The sequence below is a fragment of the Sus scrofa genome, chromosome 11 (assembly GCF_054392235.1).
Source record: "Sus scrofa isolate SSC_HxYL_T2T_F1_AM1 chromosome 11, Sscrofa_HxYL_maternal_Yorkshire_Landrace_v2.0, whole genome shotgun sequence".
NCBI lineage: Eukaryota > Metazoa > Chordata > Mammalia > Artiodactyla > Suidae > Sus > Sus scrofa.
Genome location: NC_139393.1, coordinates 1,116,791 through 1,135,066, shown reverse-complemented (window position 1 = coordinate 1,135,066; position 18,276 = coordinate 1,116,791). Strand labels below are relative to the sequence as shown.

Below are 18,276 nucleotides of genomic sequence, written 5' to 3'. Positions count from 1 at the left end.
GATTGGAGCCCCGTCCCCATGGAAGCTAGCCGTGGACATTTGGGCCACTTCCGCTTTGTGCTACTGTGAATCCTCGTTCACGTGGCTTTGCATGGACACGTGTTTTCTGTTTTCTTGGGTCCATACCTGGGAGTGGGATTGCTGGCTCAGGTGTCCTTCTTTAAACTTACTGAGGATCAGGGAGCCCGTTGTACCCGCCCAGCTGCAGTGCTGCAGGGTTCCAGTGTCCATTTGCTCCCTGGCACTCACGCAGCCCTGTCTGAGGATGTGTTTCTGTTACTTATGTGTAACTCCATCACCGAATACGAGCCATGTGTGCTCAGTGGCAAATGAGACTGGCACGTGCACTGGTACATAGTTGACCTCTAAGAATGGGCTTTTTGTGTTTGTTTTTTTTTTTCCCTTTTTGGCCTCCCACAGAATGGGGAAGTTCCTGGGCCGGGGATCAGACCTGAGCCACAGCAATGAGAATACCAGATCCATAACTGCTAGGCCACCAGGGAACTCCAGGCTTTCTGTGTTTTCAATGCTTTGTTCTTTGAGAAAAGTCACCATAAAAGTATGTGGTATTGGCTGTTACCATTTCTGAATGTATGAAAACCATTAGGGTGTGGTTAGAGGAGCCTTTCCCTTTTTCATTCTTTTTTTTTTTTTCTTAAATTATAGTTGATTTACAGTGTTGTGCCAGTGTCTGCCATTGTGAGTCAGTTATACATATGCATACATTCTTATTTTTTATATTGTTTTTCATCCTGGTCTGTCCCAGGAGAGTGGAGATAGTTCCCTGAGCTGTACAGCAGGACCCCATTGCTTATCTGTTCTGAATAATTTGCGTCTGTTAATCCCAGACTCCCCGTCCATCCCACTCCCCCTTGGCAGCTACACGTCTGTTCTCTGTGTCTCTGAGTCTGTCTCTCTCTCGTAGGGAGGCTCATTTCCGCATGTAAGTGATGGAAATGGGATTTGTCTTTCTCTCTCTGACTTGGTGCTGCTCTCTGGTTAGGCAGTGAGGTCTTTTCTTGGTGGAGCACAGCAGACGCACTTGTGTCCCCTGCCTTGGGCCAAGTAGAAGGCACTTTTGCAGCTAGGGTAGGAGTCGGGGTCCTGCGTAGGCCTGGCTTATGAGGGTCCCAAGCTGTGCCGAGACGGGGGACCTGCCCATGGGAACGCGGGCGCCAGCCCTTCAGCTCTGGGAGGTGGGTTCACTCTGACGCAACAACGAGACTGAGCTGATGATGTTAGGAAACGAAGGAGAAGGGAATCGTTGCTGAGTGGACGTAACGAAACGAGGTGAAGGCTAAGTGGCCTCTCACTAGAAACTGCTTTCTGCTCCGGAGAATAGGGACGGGGGTGACCCTCGGGTTTTTAATCCAGCCCGGAACTCTTGTTTTGAAGTCCTAAATCTCGTTTAACTGTAACCCTAGGATAAGAGAAAACATGGATGACCGCCCCGAGATTGGACCCCCAGCCCCCGCGTGCACCTGAACTTGAGATGAGGCAGCCCCGGCGTCTCTCCTTCCAGGTCCGTCGGCGCCCGCCATGCTTCCCGGGCCTTTGTCTTCCCTCCTCCTGGTCGGCCGTGGTTCCCGAGCTTGGACGCTGGTTCAGAGCCCAGTGAAACATCTGCCTCCCTGCCCTTTGCCCTGAGGAGGCGGCGAGATGGCTTCCGCCTGCGGTTCCTCTCGGCAGGACCCCGTGTGCTGACGGCCTCCCCGGAGCCAGCGGCACTTGAGAGGGGCCTTAGGAAGGGAAAGGAAAACGAGTCCTCTTTTCTGGTGATTCCAGACGGAAAACGTCCGCCTTTTCAAAGTGTGTCGTCTTAAAAATGGTTTAATACCATCAAAGGAGACCCGGCCACAGACACGAGCTCCGTTTCTCCCTTTTGCTGTTTCCGCCCTTTTTTTTTTTTTTTTAAGGGGTAATAATGTTTTCTATTATTTTTGTTCATTTATACCTCAAGTTTTATAGGATTGCGCACACTATGTGGTATTTCTGGTGGAATTGTGACAATGCCATATTGTCATCCTCATGGTTCTCAAAGCTATTCATTTATTTTTTGGCTTTTTCGGGCCACATCTGCGGCATATGGAGGTTCCCAGGCTAGGGGTGGAATCAGAGCTACAGCTGCCAGTCTACACCACAGCCACAGCAACGCCAGGTCCGAGCCGCATCTGCAACCTACAGCACAGTTCACGGCAATGCTGGATCCTTAACCCACTGAGGGAGGCCAGGGATCGAACCTGCGTCCTCATGGATGCTAGTGGTATTCGTTTCCTCTGAGCCACAACGGGACTCCAGCAGGGGACATGTTCTTCTCTTCCATGGAACCCAGGCTGCCCCACCCTGTTTGTGATTTAAAGGCCCAGGAGTTTTCGTTTCTGACCAGGTGGGGCTGTGGACTGTTTTCAGACCCCTCAGAGTTCTTCTTCTCTGTGAGCTCACAACAAAATTGTGAATTCTCAATATTTTTTTATTTAAGACCTGCTCATTGATTCTACTCCAGTAAATTATTGTTTCTAACTAAAACCTCTGTTGTTTTAGAACATACTATAGATTATCATTTTCTGATTTCTAACAAAGAATTTGTTTTTTCAGGTCATGTCATCTTGTGGGAGAAGCTATTTCAATGAGCCGGGAGAAGCAAACCAGGACATTGCTGTTATCTGCGGATACGTGGGCATCGCGAGTCCTTGATTCAGGTGGGTTTGTCTGCACTGCGCCCCTGCCCCCAGGCACTCCTGCTGGCCGGCTTTGGCAAATGTGAGGGTTGCGCAACAGCCAGCACACCTCTGTGTGAACAGCAGCCCCTCCGAGTGGGAGCCACGGGAGGGTTTTTCCCCTCTCATTTTTGTTCAGTCCCCAAGATAGGCAGCTCCTGACTCCTAAGAAGCCTGCCTTTACTCAAGTGAGAAAAACCATGTTTTTCCTAACATATTTCTCAGCCCACGAAAAGCAGATTTTGGGGGACGATACAGATGCAGGCAGTTGCTTGGAGCGTCTTCTTCCACATGAAACGGATGCCAAATAGTGGGTTTCAGTTTCGTGCCAGGTCGTCCCCCTGGGGCTCAGGATGCTATCGCCCAGTTTTGCTCTGATTTGGTCCTGGGACAGAATTGGGAGCCCTGGCCCTCATTCCCACCCCGAAGCCCGCGTGTGTGGCTCTCCGGCGCCTGGAGGGAGGGACGCCCCAGGTTGGGTTGGAGCGGTTCGCGCCCTGCAAGTCAGCAGCGGGCAGAGGCACGGGGACATCTGCACACGTCCACGTTCATCTTCGGTCCCTTGAGGCCTGGCACCTAAAGGAACCAGCGTGGCCACTGGCACGGGTTACAGCCCTGTCCCAGGAACTTAAGCACGCTGCCGGTGCAGCCAAGAAATAGTTTTGAGAAGGTTCCGACTTGGGAGTTGAGTGTATGAAGTTGAGTAACTTTATTCCTGGACTAAACCCCGCCTGCCCATCCGGTTGTGGGTCCGCAGTTAGTCAGCGACACCAGGTGCTGCTTTGCAGTTGTGCGTGTGAGGGTGAGAGCAGGGCTTCCCCTGCAGCCGGGACGGTTCGTGGATCCGCCTGGACTGGGGTGCTTCCGTGCCCTGGAGAGCCCCGCTGTGCGCGGGGTCCTCACCCGGTGTGCCCTGGAGGCGAGTAACGGAGCCGGGATGACTGGTAATCAAGTCAAGACTGAAGTACGAGGTGTGTCCGAATCGCTTCTCTCCGAGCCTTGTGCTCGTGAGACTGGTCCCGGCCCAGAGGAGGAGGCTCAGTGGCGTGTTGTCTGCGGCAAGGCCCTGACCTCCACACGGAGGCTGCTTGGGTCACTCGCCTGCCTCATCTTGGGGGAGCCTCGGTGGGTTTAAGTCCTCTTCATCCCGAAGAGGCCCGACACGCCAGAATGAAACCCCTGCCCCCTGAGGGCGCTCCCCACCCCCACTCCCGGCTGCAGAGGCGGTGGGTTCAGGTGAGACCGGCTGGTAGCTGCAGTCTGTGTCCCTTGTAGAGAACCACTGAGAGCTGACAAGCACATAGCGGGGCACAAAATTCTGGTGGAAGTCAATGCGGGTCCTTGAAATTCGCAAGCTCACTTTTGCAGGTCCCATTGTGGCTGAGCAGTAACGAACCTGACTAGTATCCTTGAGGACGCAGGACGCAGGTTCAATCCCTGCCCTTGCCCAGTGGGCTAAGGATCCTGTGTTGCTGTGGCTATGGTGGAGGCCGGCAGCTATAACCCTGAATAGACCCCTAGCCCGGGAACTTCCATATGCTGCAGGTGTGGCCATAAAAAAGACCAAAAAAAAAGAAAGAAAGAAAATGTCAGCCTTCATTCCCAAGGGCACTGTTACAGATTTTTTCCTAGTTTCTGTCCTGGGTATCGCTGTTGCCATAATCGAGAGTACGCTGTGTTTTAATGTGCTCTTATAAAGGGGTTACACCTAGGCATGACTTGAGGTGATGGAAGTCCTCTTTTTAGGGCTGCACTTGTGGCACATGGAGGTTCCTAGGCTAAGGACTAGGGGTCGACTTGGAGCTGGGATCGGAGCCGCGTCTGTGACCTACACCAGAGCTCATGGCAACGCCGGATCTTTAACCCACTGAGGGAGGCCTGTCAGATTGGTTTCCACTGAGCCGCAAGGGGAGATCGTGGAAACACTCAAAACCCATTTGTCTCGTCTGCCCCGGGCAAGTCGGACAGGCTCCCGTAGTGTCCCTGGCTCCGCGCACTGCTGCTCACACAAATCCCACAGCTTTTTTTTTTTTTTTTTTTTTTTTTTTTTTTTTTTTTTTTTTTGGTCTTTTTAGGGCCATACCCACAGCATATGGACGTTCCCAGGCTAGGGGTCAAATCACAGCTGCAGCTTCTGGCCTACACCACAGCCACAGCAACGCCAGATCGGAGCCACATCTGTGACCCACACCAGAGCTCACGGCAACGTCACATCCTTGACCCACTGAGCAAGGCCTGGGATCGAACCTGCATCCTCATGGTTCCTCGGGTTTAACCACCGAGCCACAACAGGAACGCCACAGCTTCATCTTTCTGTAAAGCAATGAAGGTTAGTACAGCACGAGGACTCGTGCACGCTCTGAGGAAGTCTAAATAAACCATGCATTTCGTTCCTACCTTGTTTAGAAATCTGACACTGAGAAAGCAGACAGACCCACGCTGTGGTGTTTTATTTAGAAAACTGTAGGAAAAGGCAGTTTCATCATGTGAAGTAGAAGTGGGTCTCAGAAATGTCTATAAAATATGTCATCAGCCCTCATTATCCACATTTTAAACAAACCAGGGACTGAAAATATCTAGGGTAAAAAACTCCACAAAGTTTCAAAAATGGAAGCTTGAATTTGCTGCACACCAGCATTTACAACTATTTACATAACCTTTACTGTGTATTAGAGATGTTTAAATTCTGTGGAACCCGAGCAGGGGTGAGATGCAAACGGCCAGGGCCCTGATTGTCGTGGCTGTTGGTTTCTGGGAGGCTCCTGGAACCAGTACCTGCGGGTACCGCGGGCCGGCCGTCTGTGGAAAGGCCAGCCCGCAGCTCAGCAGCTTCACGCGCTTCCCCACTGCAGACAGCTTGGTTACGAGCTAAGCCTTCGACCTGGGGGAGCTCTCCCCAGGACACACGTGTGGCTGGCCTTCCCGTGTTCAGAGCAAGCACACAGATCCGGTCCAGTTCATACCTTACTTCCTTCATGTCCTGTCCTGCCCTGGCGTTTCTTCTGCTCCAAGTTAGATTCTGCTGGATACTGTTTTCAGACGGTAAAGGACAACTGCAAATTCACAGAGCTGTCACCTCCAACTTGGGAATAGATCAAACCCTCCTCCCTCAAACCCGCCCCCACCTTAGTTTAAGTCCTTCGGGGCTGCCAAGTCACACCCTAACTTGGGGCACAGGTAGCTTTAATGTGATGCGCCCACTGGGTGGGGTGGGCGGGGCACACCAGAGGCACATGGAAACTGCCAGGCTAGCGGGTCTGATCTGGGCTACAGCTGCTGGCCTAGGTCACAGCCACAGCAACACCGAATCCTTAACCCACTGAGCAGGGCCAGGGATCAAAACTGCATGCCCCACGGCTACTAGTTGGGTTCGTTTCTGCGAAGCCACAGTGGCAACTCCCACACTGGATTTTTTTTTTTTTTTAAATAAACACAAAAATTCAGTAATTCAATAGGGCTTATAAAAAACTTTGAAGTTAGAAAAGTTTTAATTTTGTTAAATAATCCTTGTATGTACCACTCCACATTGTGGAAATACATGAACATACAGTCTGGACGCAACACGGAGGTCTCAGGACACTGCTTGTGTGTGGAGCAGCTTAGACCCACTGGGTCCCACCTTGCACAGAAATTAGAAACCTGACATTTGAAAAGTGTGAGCTGTGCCAGAATCAGAATTCTAAACTGCTTCAAAGAGTGTTTAGAAATAGGTTCGAAAATAACTTTCCCAACTCTGCTTGGTCATTGCAGCTGCACGCGGTATGCACCTATGAGTAACTTCACCTGTAGAAAGAAAAACCAGAATTTCAGGCGCACATACACATGCCAAGACTTGTTTCTGCTGTTTGAAAACACTCTCAGATGCGCGGTGCGTGGAGTCTGGGGCGGGGGGGAGTGTGTCTTTTTTTAAGGCCTCAACCACAGCATATGGAGGTTCCCAGGCTAGGGGTGGAATCAGCTAAGCTGGCCTACACCACAGCAATGCGGGATCCAAGCCTCACCTGTGACCCTCTGCATCCTTACGCACCAAACAAGGTCAGGGGTCAAACCCGACTGGCATCCTCAGGGATTCTAGTCAGGTTCGTTAAGGGAACTCCCTATCATTATTTCAGTTAAGAAAAAAAAAAAAATGCAGTGCAAGTGAGATTCTTATTTCACTCTGTCAGTGGTAAAGTCCACCTGGCGATCTGCCCAGAGGGTCATCGGCTGGCACCGCGGAGATGCACGCTGCTCCTTTCACACGGGACGCGGAGGGTCTCAGCCCGGTGAGGCCCAGGGGGGCCCACCAGGAAGCCCAGGGCATTCCTGCAACTTGTCTCTGCTCACGTCACCCTAAGGCCAGCCTGACAGTGGCACCAGCTGCAGAGGAAAGGTCTCACCTTAGCGGAGGGCGCTTCTGTCAACCTTATGAAGAGTTTATTGAGGCCCGCGGCAGGGCTGAAGGAGTACACGAAGTGACTGTCCTGGGGAGGGAGCAGAGGAAAGGTGAGCGCCCAGAAAGAGCCCGACTCGGCGAAGAGGAATTCAAACGAAGTTTTTCAATTTCTTTGTAAGACGACACACTTCAAAAGATACTCAGGTAAATCTTTGGCATTAGCCATATACAACATGTGTGTAAGTCTTCATGAACATGTGACACACATGTTACATACGTATTGGGGGGCAGCCTGCATCCTCAGCGTATGGAAGTGCCTGGGCCAGGGACCAAATCTGAGCCACAGCTGCAAACCTTAACCCCCCGTGACGCAGCAGGTCCTCCCGTGGCCAGTTAATGTTACTTCTGATAAGGAAAGACTGTATACGTGGCAAAGGAAACCTGAGCAGATTCTTCAAGGCATTCTTTTATGTTGAAGATTTTTACAGAACCACCAATAAACATTAGTTTTAAGTCCATAACGAAAGAATTAGCCCACAAAAATTATCCAAGATTATACATTAAAACTAAGCATAAATACAACTGTATGTTTGTGTTTGTATGTATCTGGGTTTTCAGAGCATGGTCAGGTATGCTTTTCCAGCCCCCCTCCCCCACCCCCGCTTTTTTTTTTTTTTTGCTTTTTAGGGCCGAACCTTCAACGAATTGGAAGTTCCCAGGCTAGGGGTTGAGTCGGAGCTGGTGGCTGCTGACCTACCCTGCAGCTCACAGCAACACCAGGCTCCCGGATCGTCAAGGCCGGGAGCAAGGCCAGGGCGCGAACCCACGACCTGAGGGTTACTAGTCAGATTCTTTTCTGCTGAGCCCCCACTGGGACCCCCCCATTCCATCCCTTTTTAAGGCCACACCCACACCATATGGAAGTTCCTGGGCTTGGGGTCAAATCACATCTGCAGCTGAGGCCTATGCCACAGTAACACTGGATCCTGAACCCGCATCCAACAGACAGCACCGGCTTCTTAACCCACCGAGTCACTATATGGGAACTCCCTGATCTTCCTGAATTTGTGTTGTTTTCTTTTAAGTGAACATTTGTACTTATAAAATGGCATTAAAAGGCACAGTATTTAAAAGTATAGAGTATGAGTATGTTTCTTTTGTCGTAAGAATGTTAAGACTTGGTAAATGAAATCTAAGGCACAGACAGCACTTAGAACAATTTTACATTGTACTAATGGGTTACTGCCATTTCCAGTAATTGTTGTATTGATTAACAATGAAGTACAAAAATCTTACCAGAAAAACAGGAAGTTGAAATTTGTCATTTAAAACGACAGCTTGCACACTGCATGGTCCACAGAGGCGAGCAATAACCTCTTTACCCAAAAAGTTTGCGTGGAAAATGAACAGCAGGATGCCGGAGCCTGAATCGGGAGGCACAAACACAGGTTTCAATCCCATCCCAGCACAGCACGGCCTCCCGGCAGAGCCCACCTTGCAGGGAGGCACCACCCCGTGGCAGGCAGGGTTCCGAGCTGCCCTCCGTGTGCAAACCAGAGTTTGCGTTTAGTGCTTTCCAGGCCACAGAACCCTTCCCTCTCTCTCTTGCTTCTTAGGGCCGCACCCGCGGCATATGGAGGTTCCCAGGTTAGGGGTCGAATCAGAGCCACAGCTGTCGGTCCACACCACAGCTACTCAGATCCTTAACCCAGTACACGGAGCCAGGGATCGAACCTGGGACCTCATGGTTCCTAGTGGGATTCACGCTCGCTGTGCCATGACGGGAACTCCCCCTTCTCACTTTCGATCTGAGTAATCCCACAAACATTTCTATCATTTATGGGTATGAGTCCAGGAATTTCCCGTTGTCTTCCACATACTGTTTCGCCTTTCTCTCAATTCCCCCCCCCTCTAAATTTTACAGCCACACCCGCGTTACATACACGTTCCTGGGGAGCAAATCTGCACCGATGTCGGATTCATCACTGCTGCACCAGTGTGTGAAACGCCTGAATTTTCTCATTAATCCAAAACAGAAAAGCACACCCAGTACCTCCAGACCTCATGCACGTGCAGAAAAAACTGCACGTACCCAGGACAGTCCAGCTGTTGTGAGGCACCTGGCCAGGGATGCTGGAGCCGGACCAGGGCACACCGCCACCTGGACAGTGGAAACCATTGGCCGCGGTTCTGCAGCGCCGAGTGTTTTCACTGATAAACACACAGGGTGCACGCTTGGGTTTTTTAAAACAAACAAAGCCAGAGCCCAGGTTCCCCCGCTTCAGGTAGAGACAGTGCATACGCAGCCTCCAGGCGGGGCCCTCGCCTGTCCAGCAGCTGTCAGACTGGGAAGCAGAACGGGCGCTCATGCCCCTCGGTAGTGACCTTGACTGTGGGACAGATTGAACGTTTGCCTTTAAAAGGGCTGGATTATGAGTGATGATAAAATTCTGGAAAAATACCAATTCTGGGCTCGATATTTAGAAAGCTAAATTTCAATAAAACAGTTAATAATCATTAAGGCCCAACTTACAAGTTTTTCAAACAAGTGCTAACACTTCTGTGTGGGTCCTATGAAGCCACATGGGATGGCAAGTATTTTTTTCCTACCAGAATAGCTTTTTATAGAATGATTATACATGATGGAATTTATTGAGGTTTTTTCCCAAAAAGAGTTCTGCCTTGAAATCAATCCGTGTTGATGAGGTCGCACAGGCTTACCTTCCGGTATGTTCTGTGGGGGTCTGTAATGGAAGTCTGTTGAAAAATCCGGCCCCTCACAGAGGCGGTGACATGCTATTGGGAAAACCGGCTCTAGGAGAGCCAGACGAGCTTCAAAATAGTCCTTGATGGTTTCTTCCGCCACTCTCGAAAGTCTGGTGAGAAAGCGCAGGAAGAGCGTTCATGCGGGCAAACCGCGAGTCCCGCGCTTCTCAGGCCGCGGGACTCAGACCTTCCCGGATCAGCCTGGAGGAGGAGGCCGCGCCTCTCCCGCTGCCTGCTGGCCCCTCAGCCCCGTCCTCTGTGTGACGCATGTCTGCGGCATCCTGTGTCATGAACTCAGGTGCCAAGAGGACACGTCTTGCTGTCTCCCCCCCCCCAAGCTGTCTCCAGCCCCCAGCCTCGAATGCACGAATCGAGGAGAATCAGAAATAATTCTGTTAACACCCAAGTTCAAGAATCACCACACAGAGGCCAGAAAGGCTTGCTACTGTCTTCGTTTAGGAGGCACTCACGTGATCACGCCCAACTCAGGGACGGTCCCGCTGGGACCTCAGTTTGCCAGGATGCTCTGCTTTCAGGGCTGTCAAGGCCCAAGAACCTGTTACCTAACAGGGATTTAAAGCTCAACATCGCAGGAACCCCACTGTCACCCTGCCTGCTGGTTCCCCGTTCCCATGTGAGCAGGTCACAGTCAGTCACACTCCTGGCGGGGCGAGGCCACCAGTGAAGGCGGCAACACCCTTTTGGGGCTTTGCTGGTTTTGTCTCGTCTGAAATTTACCTCGTTTTCTGCTTAGAGCACAGACCCTATATGTGCAGTGGGAACGCGCATCTCCCAGGCTGGAGCTGTGGCCTCTGGCGGCAGCAGGGGAGACCGTCCAGCCGGACTCGGCTGGACCTTACATGGATCAGCCCCTGTGTGTGAAGCTCCCGTTAGGAGCTTATTCCAGAATAAGGAATAAAAAGCTGATACATGATTTGTATGGACTTCCAACAGAATAAAATGGTGTGGAATTCATTTGAAAAAGCACGAACTTGAATGGATAAACCTCAGTAACATCCGGACAATGGGATAATCACTCAGCACTAAAGAGAAAGGTTATCGGCCATGAAAAGATAAAGCTAAAACTTGAAAAACAGACCGTGAAAATCTCCGGCTTTCCCAGGGCTCGGGAGGAGGGACAGGTGAGTAGGCAGAGCACAGAGGACAAGGAAACTGCCGCAAACCACCGGGTGTCAACACGATGGTGGACCGCCAGGGACCCAGGGACCACACCTGTCACGAGCGCGCCCCTCGGGGGAGGCAGCCTACCCGCTGCCCCCTTTCGCTCTGAACCTGAAACTGCTCTGAACAACGGTATCTGCTAAAAAGGATGAAGTGAAGTGGCTTTTAAGATGCTGGGGAGCCAAGAGCATGATGAGGCGACTACTCCCAGGCGGCCAGGGTTGGGCTGGGGACTTGCCAGGGTCTCGGTAACTTGCAGCAAAGACATTCTTTGCCACTTTAATCCCTCATCACCTGAGACCAGAGGCCCGTCAGGATTTGTACCTGACAACGGGCCTGTTTGTTCTTGGCTGCACCCCCCACACGTGGACGTTCCTGGGCTGGGGATCCAACCTGGGCTCTCAACCTGCTGTGCCCCCAGGGAGCTCCCGACGGACGGCCGTCTGAGCAGCGTGCCCTGGCCACTCCCATGTGCGCCAGTAGGTGGGGGGCCCCGTGACCTGAGCAGGGCGCACTCACGTCTCCAGGTGACTCCTGAGCAGGTCGTAGACCAGCACGTTGTTGCTCTGCTTCGCGAAGTGCAGCGCGCTGTTCTGGTGCTTTGACAGGACGTTGCAGTCCGCCCCGCGCTCTATCACAAGCCGCACGATGTCTGAGTTCCCCCGCTTGCAGGCCTGGGCCGGGACGCAGAGCAGCAGCACTTACTCGCTGCTCTGCGCGTCCCTCTCCGTGAGGGCAGCTGGCCCAGGCTCAGGCCGTCTGTGGGCAGCCTCGTGCGGGCAGCCTGGTGCGGCCAGCTTCCACCACGTGCGAGCTCCTCTCGGAAGACGTGGCTCCGCGCTGGCCCCGCCGCCTCCCTTCCCGGGGTGCTGGCTGGAGCCCAGGAAGCCTGCAGCCTGCCCCTCCAGACCCGGCCACCGCCTGCCCCCTTCCCGTGCAGCCTCCTTCCCCTCGAGGGGTGACGACCCTGAGTCCAAGCTGAGGGTCCACACAGGGCACAACCTTTGAGCAGTTGCAGCTCCAGCGGGTGGCAGGTCAACAGCCTCACCTTCTGTCAGCAAGTCCCACGATCTCTCCCTCCTTCCAAAGCTGGCCGCCCTGTCCTCTCCTCCCTGCACTGGCACTGCCTTGGCACAGGTGACTATTTCACCTGATCCTGAGACCCTCCCTCCGAGTCTGCAGACCCGGCCACTCCCCCCAAGCAAGGGGAGCTTCAAAACAAGCGCAGAACCCAACTGGATGCTAATTACGTCTCTCTCCAGCCGGAACCTGCTGGCTCCCAGGTACTGTCAGGAGCAGAAAGGTTTGGTGCTGCGCCCCCATGCTCCAGGCTATTTAAGCGTCTGCTGTTTGTTTAGCAAGTGCCTGGCGATTTCTCAGTCAGGCAAAGCTTTGAATTCAGCTCCGGGCTGCCCCCTGTGCTCTAAACATACTGCTGCAGAAACACATCCGGGACAACTGAATACAACAGGCCTTTCATTTCCGTGAACCAACAATGATGCCAACACGAGCAGTGAGCAGAGCTTAGGCTCCAGGGTGGCAGGAGGCGGAGGGAGCAGGTGACCCCCGGCCTTCAGAACAGCAGACTCAGGCCAAGCCCACCTGACCGGGGTGGGGGCGCTGACCAGGCCCCCTTCCCGGCTCTGGAGAGGACACACACACACAGGCTGTGACCAGGAAGAAGGGTGCTCCCCCCACGTGCGTCAGGACTCGCTCTGCGGGAAAGGGCCTTGGGCCGCAGGAAGGTGCCGGAGGCCCGGGGCCTGGAGATGCAGGTGCGAAGCTGGTCCAGAGGGAGGGCGTGGAGGGGGGCAGGGGCCGGACCCGCCGAGGCTGAGGCTCAGGAAGGCACGTCCCCACCTCCACACCCAGGTCTGCAGTGCGAGGCTCCGCTTGAACCCCCCGCAAAGAGCCCTGGCTGCCGGGCTTGCTCCCACATCACTGACCACCGAGTCTGCCTCCCTCCCGGCAGGTCTGCCCTTCCTGCGACCCGCTGTCGGCCACACCCGGACGTGTCCCCGTCATACACCAGCCCCACGGGGCAGCTGGAGGCCCCCTGGGAACAGTCTGAATGGGAGCCCGGGAGGCAGTTACCTTCATGAGAGCTGTCTCGCCGTTGCTCTGCTGGACGTTTACAAACGCTCCCGCTTCCAAGAGAATCGCCACTGTGGTTAAAAAGTTCTGTTAAGGGAAAAAAAAAAGAGGCAGATTTAATTCCAATTCTTTGGAAGTAAGATATTTTTAGGTGTTTTAAAATTTCTTGCCCTCAGGAAAAATACTCAGATTCCCTCCCGAGCGAGCTGGTGAACGAATACTCCGTTTCCCAGGGTGCAGAGAGCTGGACGGCTGGGCGTCGCCCTGCCCTTGCGCTGTGCAGCCCCACCAGTTTGCCAGCACCTTCCACCCGAAGTTAACCACTGGTTTCCACAGTCAAACCTCTCTGCACGTCAGTCCTTTACTAAGACAATGTCCGTGGCAATACTTTAATTAAATCTTAACCCAGAGTTACACTTAATCGGAAAAGATTTTTTAAAAGATCAAAGAATTAAATCAGAAGTTCTTTTTGCTTTTTGTTTTTCAGAGCCACACCCGTGGCATGAGGGTCCCTGGCTAGGGGTCGAATCGGAGCTGTAGCCTCTGGCCTACACCACAGCCGCAGCAACGCCAGATCCAAGCCTCATCTGTGACCCACACCCCAGCTCACGGCAGCGCTGGATCCTTAACCCGCTGAGCAAGGCCGGGGTCAAACCAGCGTCCTCGTGGATACCAGTCGGGTTCGCAACCAGTGAGCCACAAACAGGAACTCCGACAAATTTTCAGTATAAATCACGTTCAACTACATAAACTGTATTTGAAAATTCGGTTACAACGTACAACCGTCCATGAAAACACGCATTTATGACAAGTCACAGAGGAACGGAAACAAGACCTTCGAGCGTCACGTGACCCCACGGCCACCAACCTCACTGCGGGGACAGACTGACCTTCTCGGCGGCGTGGATGAGCGCCGTGGTCCCGTTCTTCTGCCGGCCGTTCACCTTGGCTCCCTTTCGGAGCAGCAGCCGCAGCAGGTCGTCCTGCCCCCCGGCCGCGGCGAGCATCACCAGCGTCATCCCGCTCGCGTCCTTCGAGGTTTCGTGCATGAAAGACACGCCAGTGTTTAACCAGGAAAGGGAGAGAACGACACCCTTCGGTCCCAACGTCCCCACGCGAAATCACTAGACCCACTGCTTGGCGCATCTACAGACTCGGGTTTTTTTCTACAATACCTGACAGTGAGAAACGAGTGAGCGGGAGAGTTTTTCCCCTACGTTACTGTAAAATTTTACCACTTCCATGTTAGGTTCCAAACCAGCCCTTGGCACGACACAAAATGAGCAGTGAAGCTTCGTGCCACATAAGCGGCAGAGTGCTTTTTTATGTGCCTCGTACTTCAGGTCCCCGAGTGTCCGGTGTCTTCTGTAAGCCAGTGACCCTCACACAATCCCCATGTTCACGGGTGGGCCCGGGGGTTTAAGGCCAGGGAGGCCCACAAGGAGCCCGCAAAGCCCACCCTGCTGGTTACAGCGGGAAATGGCTGCGTGTCCACAGCCGGGGCGCCGGGGAAAAGGAGCCCAGGGCGGGCGACACGTGGCTGGTCTCTAAGAGGCTGAGCACCATCGAGAAAGCAAGGTACTCCGGACACAAAACCACGGAAAGCTGACAGAAGAGACAGGAGATCATTACGAGAATGTTCCCAATCACTGGTTCACATGACCGCCACATAAAAGCAAACGATGTATTAAATAACCGCTGAGAAAACCGAATTCCAACAGTATGAATGACTTCCACTCCAATCTGGAAGTGGGCCAAAATGTGCCCCAGAAATTCGAGGCGACCCTAACGTACGAACTCCTCGCGCCGGCAGCCCTTAGAGACAGACAGAGACTTCGCTAAACTGAAATAAGACCCGACAACCCCTGCCCCCTGTAACATATCTTACTACCTACCACAAAACACGTTAAAATGGAAAAAACCCTTTTTCTTAATTTAGCAAGTTTCCTGTAGCTACTAATACTTTATACCTAATTCTTTCTCTTTTTTTGGCTTTTTAGGGCAGCTCCCACAGCATATGGAGGTTCCCAGGCCAGGGGTCCAATCCGAGCTGTAGCCACCAGCCTACCCAGAACCACAGCAACGCGGGATCCGAGCCACGTCTGCGACCCACACCACAGCTCACGGCGACGCGGGATCCTTAACCCACTGAGTGAGGCCAGGGATCGAACCCTCATCCTCATGGATCCTAGTCGGATTCGTTAACCGCTGAACCATGACAGGAACTCCATATAACTAATTCTTGATGTAGAAAAAAAAAAGCATCTGATAAAATCCAGTTATCTCTGCCCTGATAACAACTTAAGCAGCCAAGGAAAGACAGGAAGGTGTTAACGATCAGGCGGACCCGCAAGAAACCAGCAGCAACCAGAACAACGCCTCACGCTCAGACCCTAAAGGGAAAATCCACCCACAGGCGCCTGTCCTCACTGTTACTCCAAATGCCACCCATCTCACAAGATCAGAAAGAGAAATACTGAAAAAAGAAACAAAAGGTATTTATTAGCAGATGATCAGGTTCTCTACCCAGAAAATCTAAAGCAAGAGATTTAATTCTCACAGTAAGAGAATTTCCGAGTGACTGGAGATGAGTCACAGAAACAAAAGCCGTCCACGCACGCGACAGCCAGTTAGAAAAGCGTGGGGAGAAAAGGCCCTGATGGTGACAGTAAACCAGGGTGTGCATGAAGACGCCCAAATCAACGTACAGGAATCCCGTGAGGACAAAACACACAGAACTTCGCTTGAGGTCACAAATGAAGAGCTGAATCCACGCGGCTGCCATTTCCCAGACGGGAGACTTTTATGTCAAAGTGTTGATTCTGAGCCAAGGTAGTCGGCGTATTGCATGCAATTTTAATGAAAATACCACTCATATTTTTGAACTGTAACCCCAAAGGATTAAACCAAAAAATTCACAACTAAAGCAAGGAAACTAAAGAAAAAATATAGAAATCTTTTCTAAGCGAGACACTCAACAGCCATAAGGGAAAAAAAAAATCAACAGACGTGACTAAAAATAAAAATCCCTCCAGGCAATAAGACTCAAAGTCAAACCTAAAAACAGACAGAAAGAGTGAGTATAAAAAAATGATAAATCAGTCTGAAAAAACCCAGAAACCACGAGCAAGGCCATAAAAGGTGACGTGAAAACGCGAGGTCACGTTACCCTCCACGTGTGGGGGTTACGCCAGAGACAAGGCCAGGTCGCCACCGCCGCCGGACCTACCGCCACTCGGGGGGAGGGGGGGGGGAGAACCTCCAGGGACTGTAAGTCCTACAGTGTTCAGGTTTTACGGAGAGGCACACATGACTTTTATGGTTAAGAAGATAAAAGGAATTATTTTGAAAGAGCTACTTTCCACCTTCCTTTCGTGAGACTCACAGACATTTTACCTCTTGATCCAGGTTATACTCTTCACTTGAATTAAGCGCAACCTTCACAGTAATATAATCCCCATTTTTCACAGCATCCCTCAATAAATCTAAAATGAAAGACAAGAGAAATTGCGTCTTTGATATCTCTCTGTATTTTTGTTGTTGTTGTTGTTTTTGTCTATTTGCCATTTCTTGGGCCGCTCCCGCAGCATATGGAGGTTCCCAGGCTAGGGGTCTCATCAGAGCTGAAGCCTCTGGCCTACACCAGGGCCACAGCAACTCGGGATCCGAGCCGTGTCTGCAACCTACACCACAGCTCACGGCAACGCCGGATCGTTAACCCACTGAGCAAGGGCAGGGATCGAACCCGCAACCTCATGGTTCCTAGTCGGATTTGTTAACCACTGCGCCACGACGGGAACTCCTCTCTCTGTATTTTCATATCTCTAGATTCACGTAAAAGGTCCCCGGAATTCCCAGACTACTCACTACTTGGAATTGCATCTGCTGTAGGAGTAAAAGTCTCATCTTCCCCATCAAGATGCTTTTGAAAATCCTCCAATTTCATCCATTCCAACTGCAAATCCATGCCCAAACTCAAAATCTGTTGTCTGCCATCTGGAACACAGAAAAGCCCATTAAGAAACCAGGCCTGGGTATTCTGTCCTGGCCCATGACACAAAAGCGGTGTCAAAACAACCAGCGCGCCGGTACGTCACTGTGCGACCGAGTCTAATGAAATTCCTGCCCTTCTCTGCGAAATACCATGAATCATCTCCTTTTATGTGTCAGGGAACTGCGGAGGCACACAGGTGAACAGGAATCCGAGTCCCTGGAAAAGAGTCCCAGGAATTTTAAGCAGCTTGAAAGAAGTGCGACGTCGCAGGGATTCGGTAAGAGGAATCTTTCTCTGGCCACTCTTCTGGGACGTACACCCGGAGGGGCCATCGGACGGGGACAGCTCCCCACTGCTTCCAGCCATTCGTGCGGGGAAAGTTACTCTAAATGCACCCCCCAGACCCGCGTGCAAATCAAAGCCATCGCCTACGTCCCTGCCCTCAGGCCAGGCCTCCTGGAATCAGCCCACCACACACGAAGCAAGGGCTGGTTCCCACCCAGATGCCATCCCCCACTGGCAGTGCCACAGAGGGGCTCTGAGAAGCGTCCAAAACGACTGTCCCGTTTAAACAAACGAGCAGCACAGGAGTCCCCATCGCGGCTCAGCGGAAACAAATCCGACTAGTACTCAGGAGAAAGCGGGTTTGATCCCTGGCCTCGCTCAGCGGGTCAAGGATTAGGCGTTGCTGTGAGCTGTGCGGTAGGTCGCAGACCAGGCTTGGATCCTGCATTGCTGTGGCTGTGGCGCAGGCCGGCGACTACAGTCCCTCGCCTGGGAACGTCCATATGTCGCATGTGCGGCCCTAAAACGGAAAAGGGAAAAAAAAAAAAAAGCACAAACATTTGATGTTAAAGTTAGAGGTTTTAAATACAGACGGGCAACCAGCACACGAAGAGATGCTGGACGTCTCGAACATTAGAGACACACAAGCCCAACGCCAGTCAGGATGGCTGCCATCAAAAAGTCTGCAAACAGGAGTTCCCGTTGTGGCGCAGGGGTTAACAAATCCAACCAGGAACTATGAGGTTGAGGGTTTGATCCCTGGCCTTGCTCAGTGGGTTAAGGATCCGGCGGCGTTGCCGTGAGCTGTGGTTGCAGACGTGGCTCGGATCCCGCGTTGCTGTGGCTCTGGCGTAGGCCGGGGG

The 18,276-nt window shown here is 52.4% G+C and overlaps 2 protein-coding genes across 7 annotated transcripts in view; one reads left to right on the top strand and one right to left on the bottom strand.

The window, feature by feature from the left end:
• Positions 1 to 8,228, top strand: part of PSPC1 (paraspeckle component 1) — a 94,774-nt gene extending 86,546 nt beyond the window's left edge. The window contains exons 7-9 of one of the 3 annotated variants that reach the window (XR_002336589.2): positions 1,425 to 1,522; positions 2,596 to 2,699; positions 6,884 to 8,228. Coding sequence is in view for 1 of the 3 variants with exons in the window: in XM_021065421.2 (XP_020921080.1) it covers positions 2,596 to 2,694 (99 nt within the window). In the remaining 2 variants the exon portion in view is untranslated. The remainder of the gene's footprint in view (positions 1 to 1,424; positions 1,523 to 2,595; positions 2,700 to 6,883) is intronic. The other 2 variants (XR_014818903.1, XM_021065421.2) reach the window with 2 other exon arrangements.
• MPHOSPH8 (M-phase phosphoprotein 8) overlaps positions 6,187 to 18,276 on the bottom strand; it is a 31,967-nt gene continuing 19,877 nt past the window's right edge. For 3 of the 4 annotated variants that reach the window (XR_014818896.1, XM_084981218.1, XM_013980701.3), the window contains exons 6-14: positions 17,002 to 17,130; positions 16,531 to 16,619; positions 14,025 to 14,165; positions 13,135 to 13,221; positions 11,560 to 11,714; positions 9,814 to 9,968; positions 8,389 to 8,516; positions 7,097 to 7,180; positions 6,187 to 6,500 (exon numbers count right to left, since the gene is read on the bottom strand). Coding sequence is in view for 3 of the 4 variants with exons in the window: in XM_084981218.1 (XP_084837344.1) it covers positions 6,459 to 6,500; positions 7,097 to 7,180; positions 8,389 to 8,516; positions 9,814 to 9,968; positions 11,560 to 11,714; positions 13,135 to 13,221; positions 14,025 to 14,165; positions 16,531 to 16,619; positions 17,002 to 17,130 (1,010 nt within the window). In the remaining variant the exon portion in view is untranslated. Of the gene's footprint in view, positions 6,501 to 7,039; positions 7,181 to 8,388; positions 8,517 to 9,813; positions 9,969 to 11,559; positions 11,715 to 13,134; positions 13,222 to 14,024; positions 14,166 to 16,530; positions 16,620 to 17,001; positions 17,131 to 18,276 lie in introns of those variants that run through there. The other variant, XM_005668563.4, reaches the window with a different exon arrangement.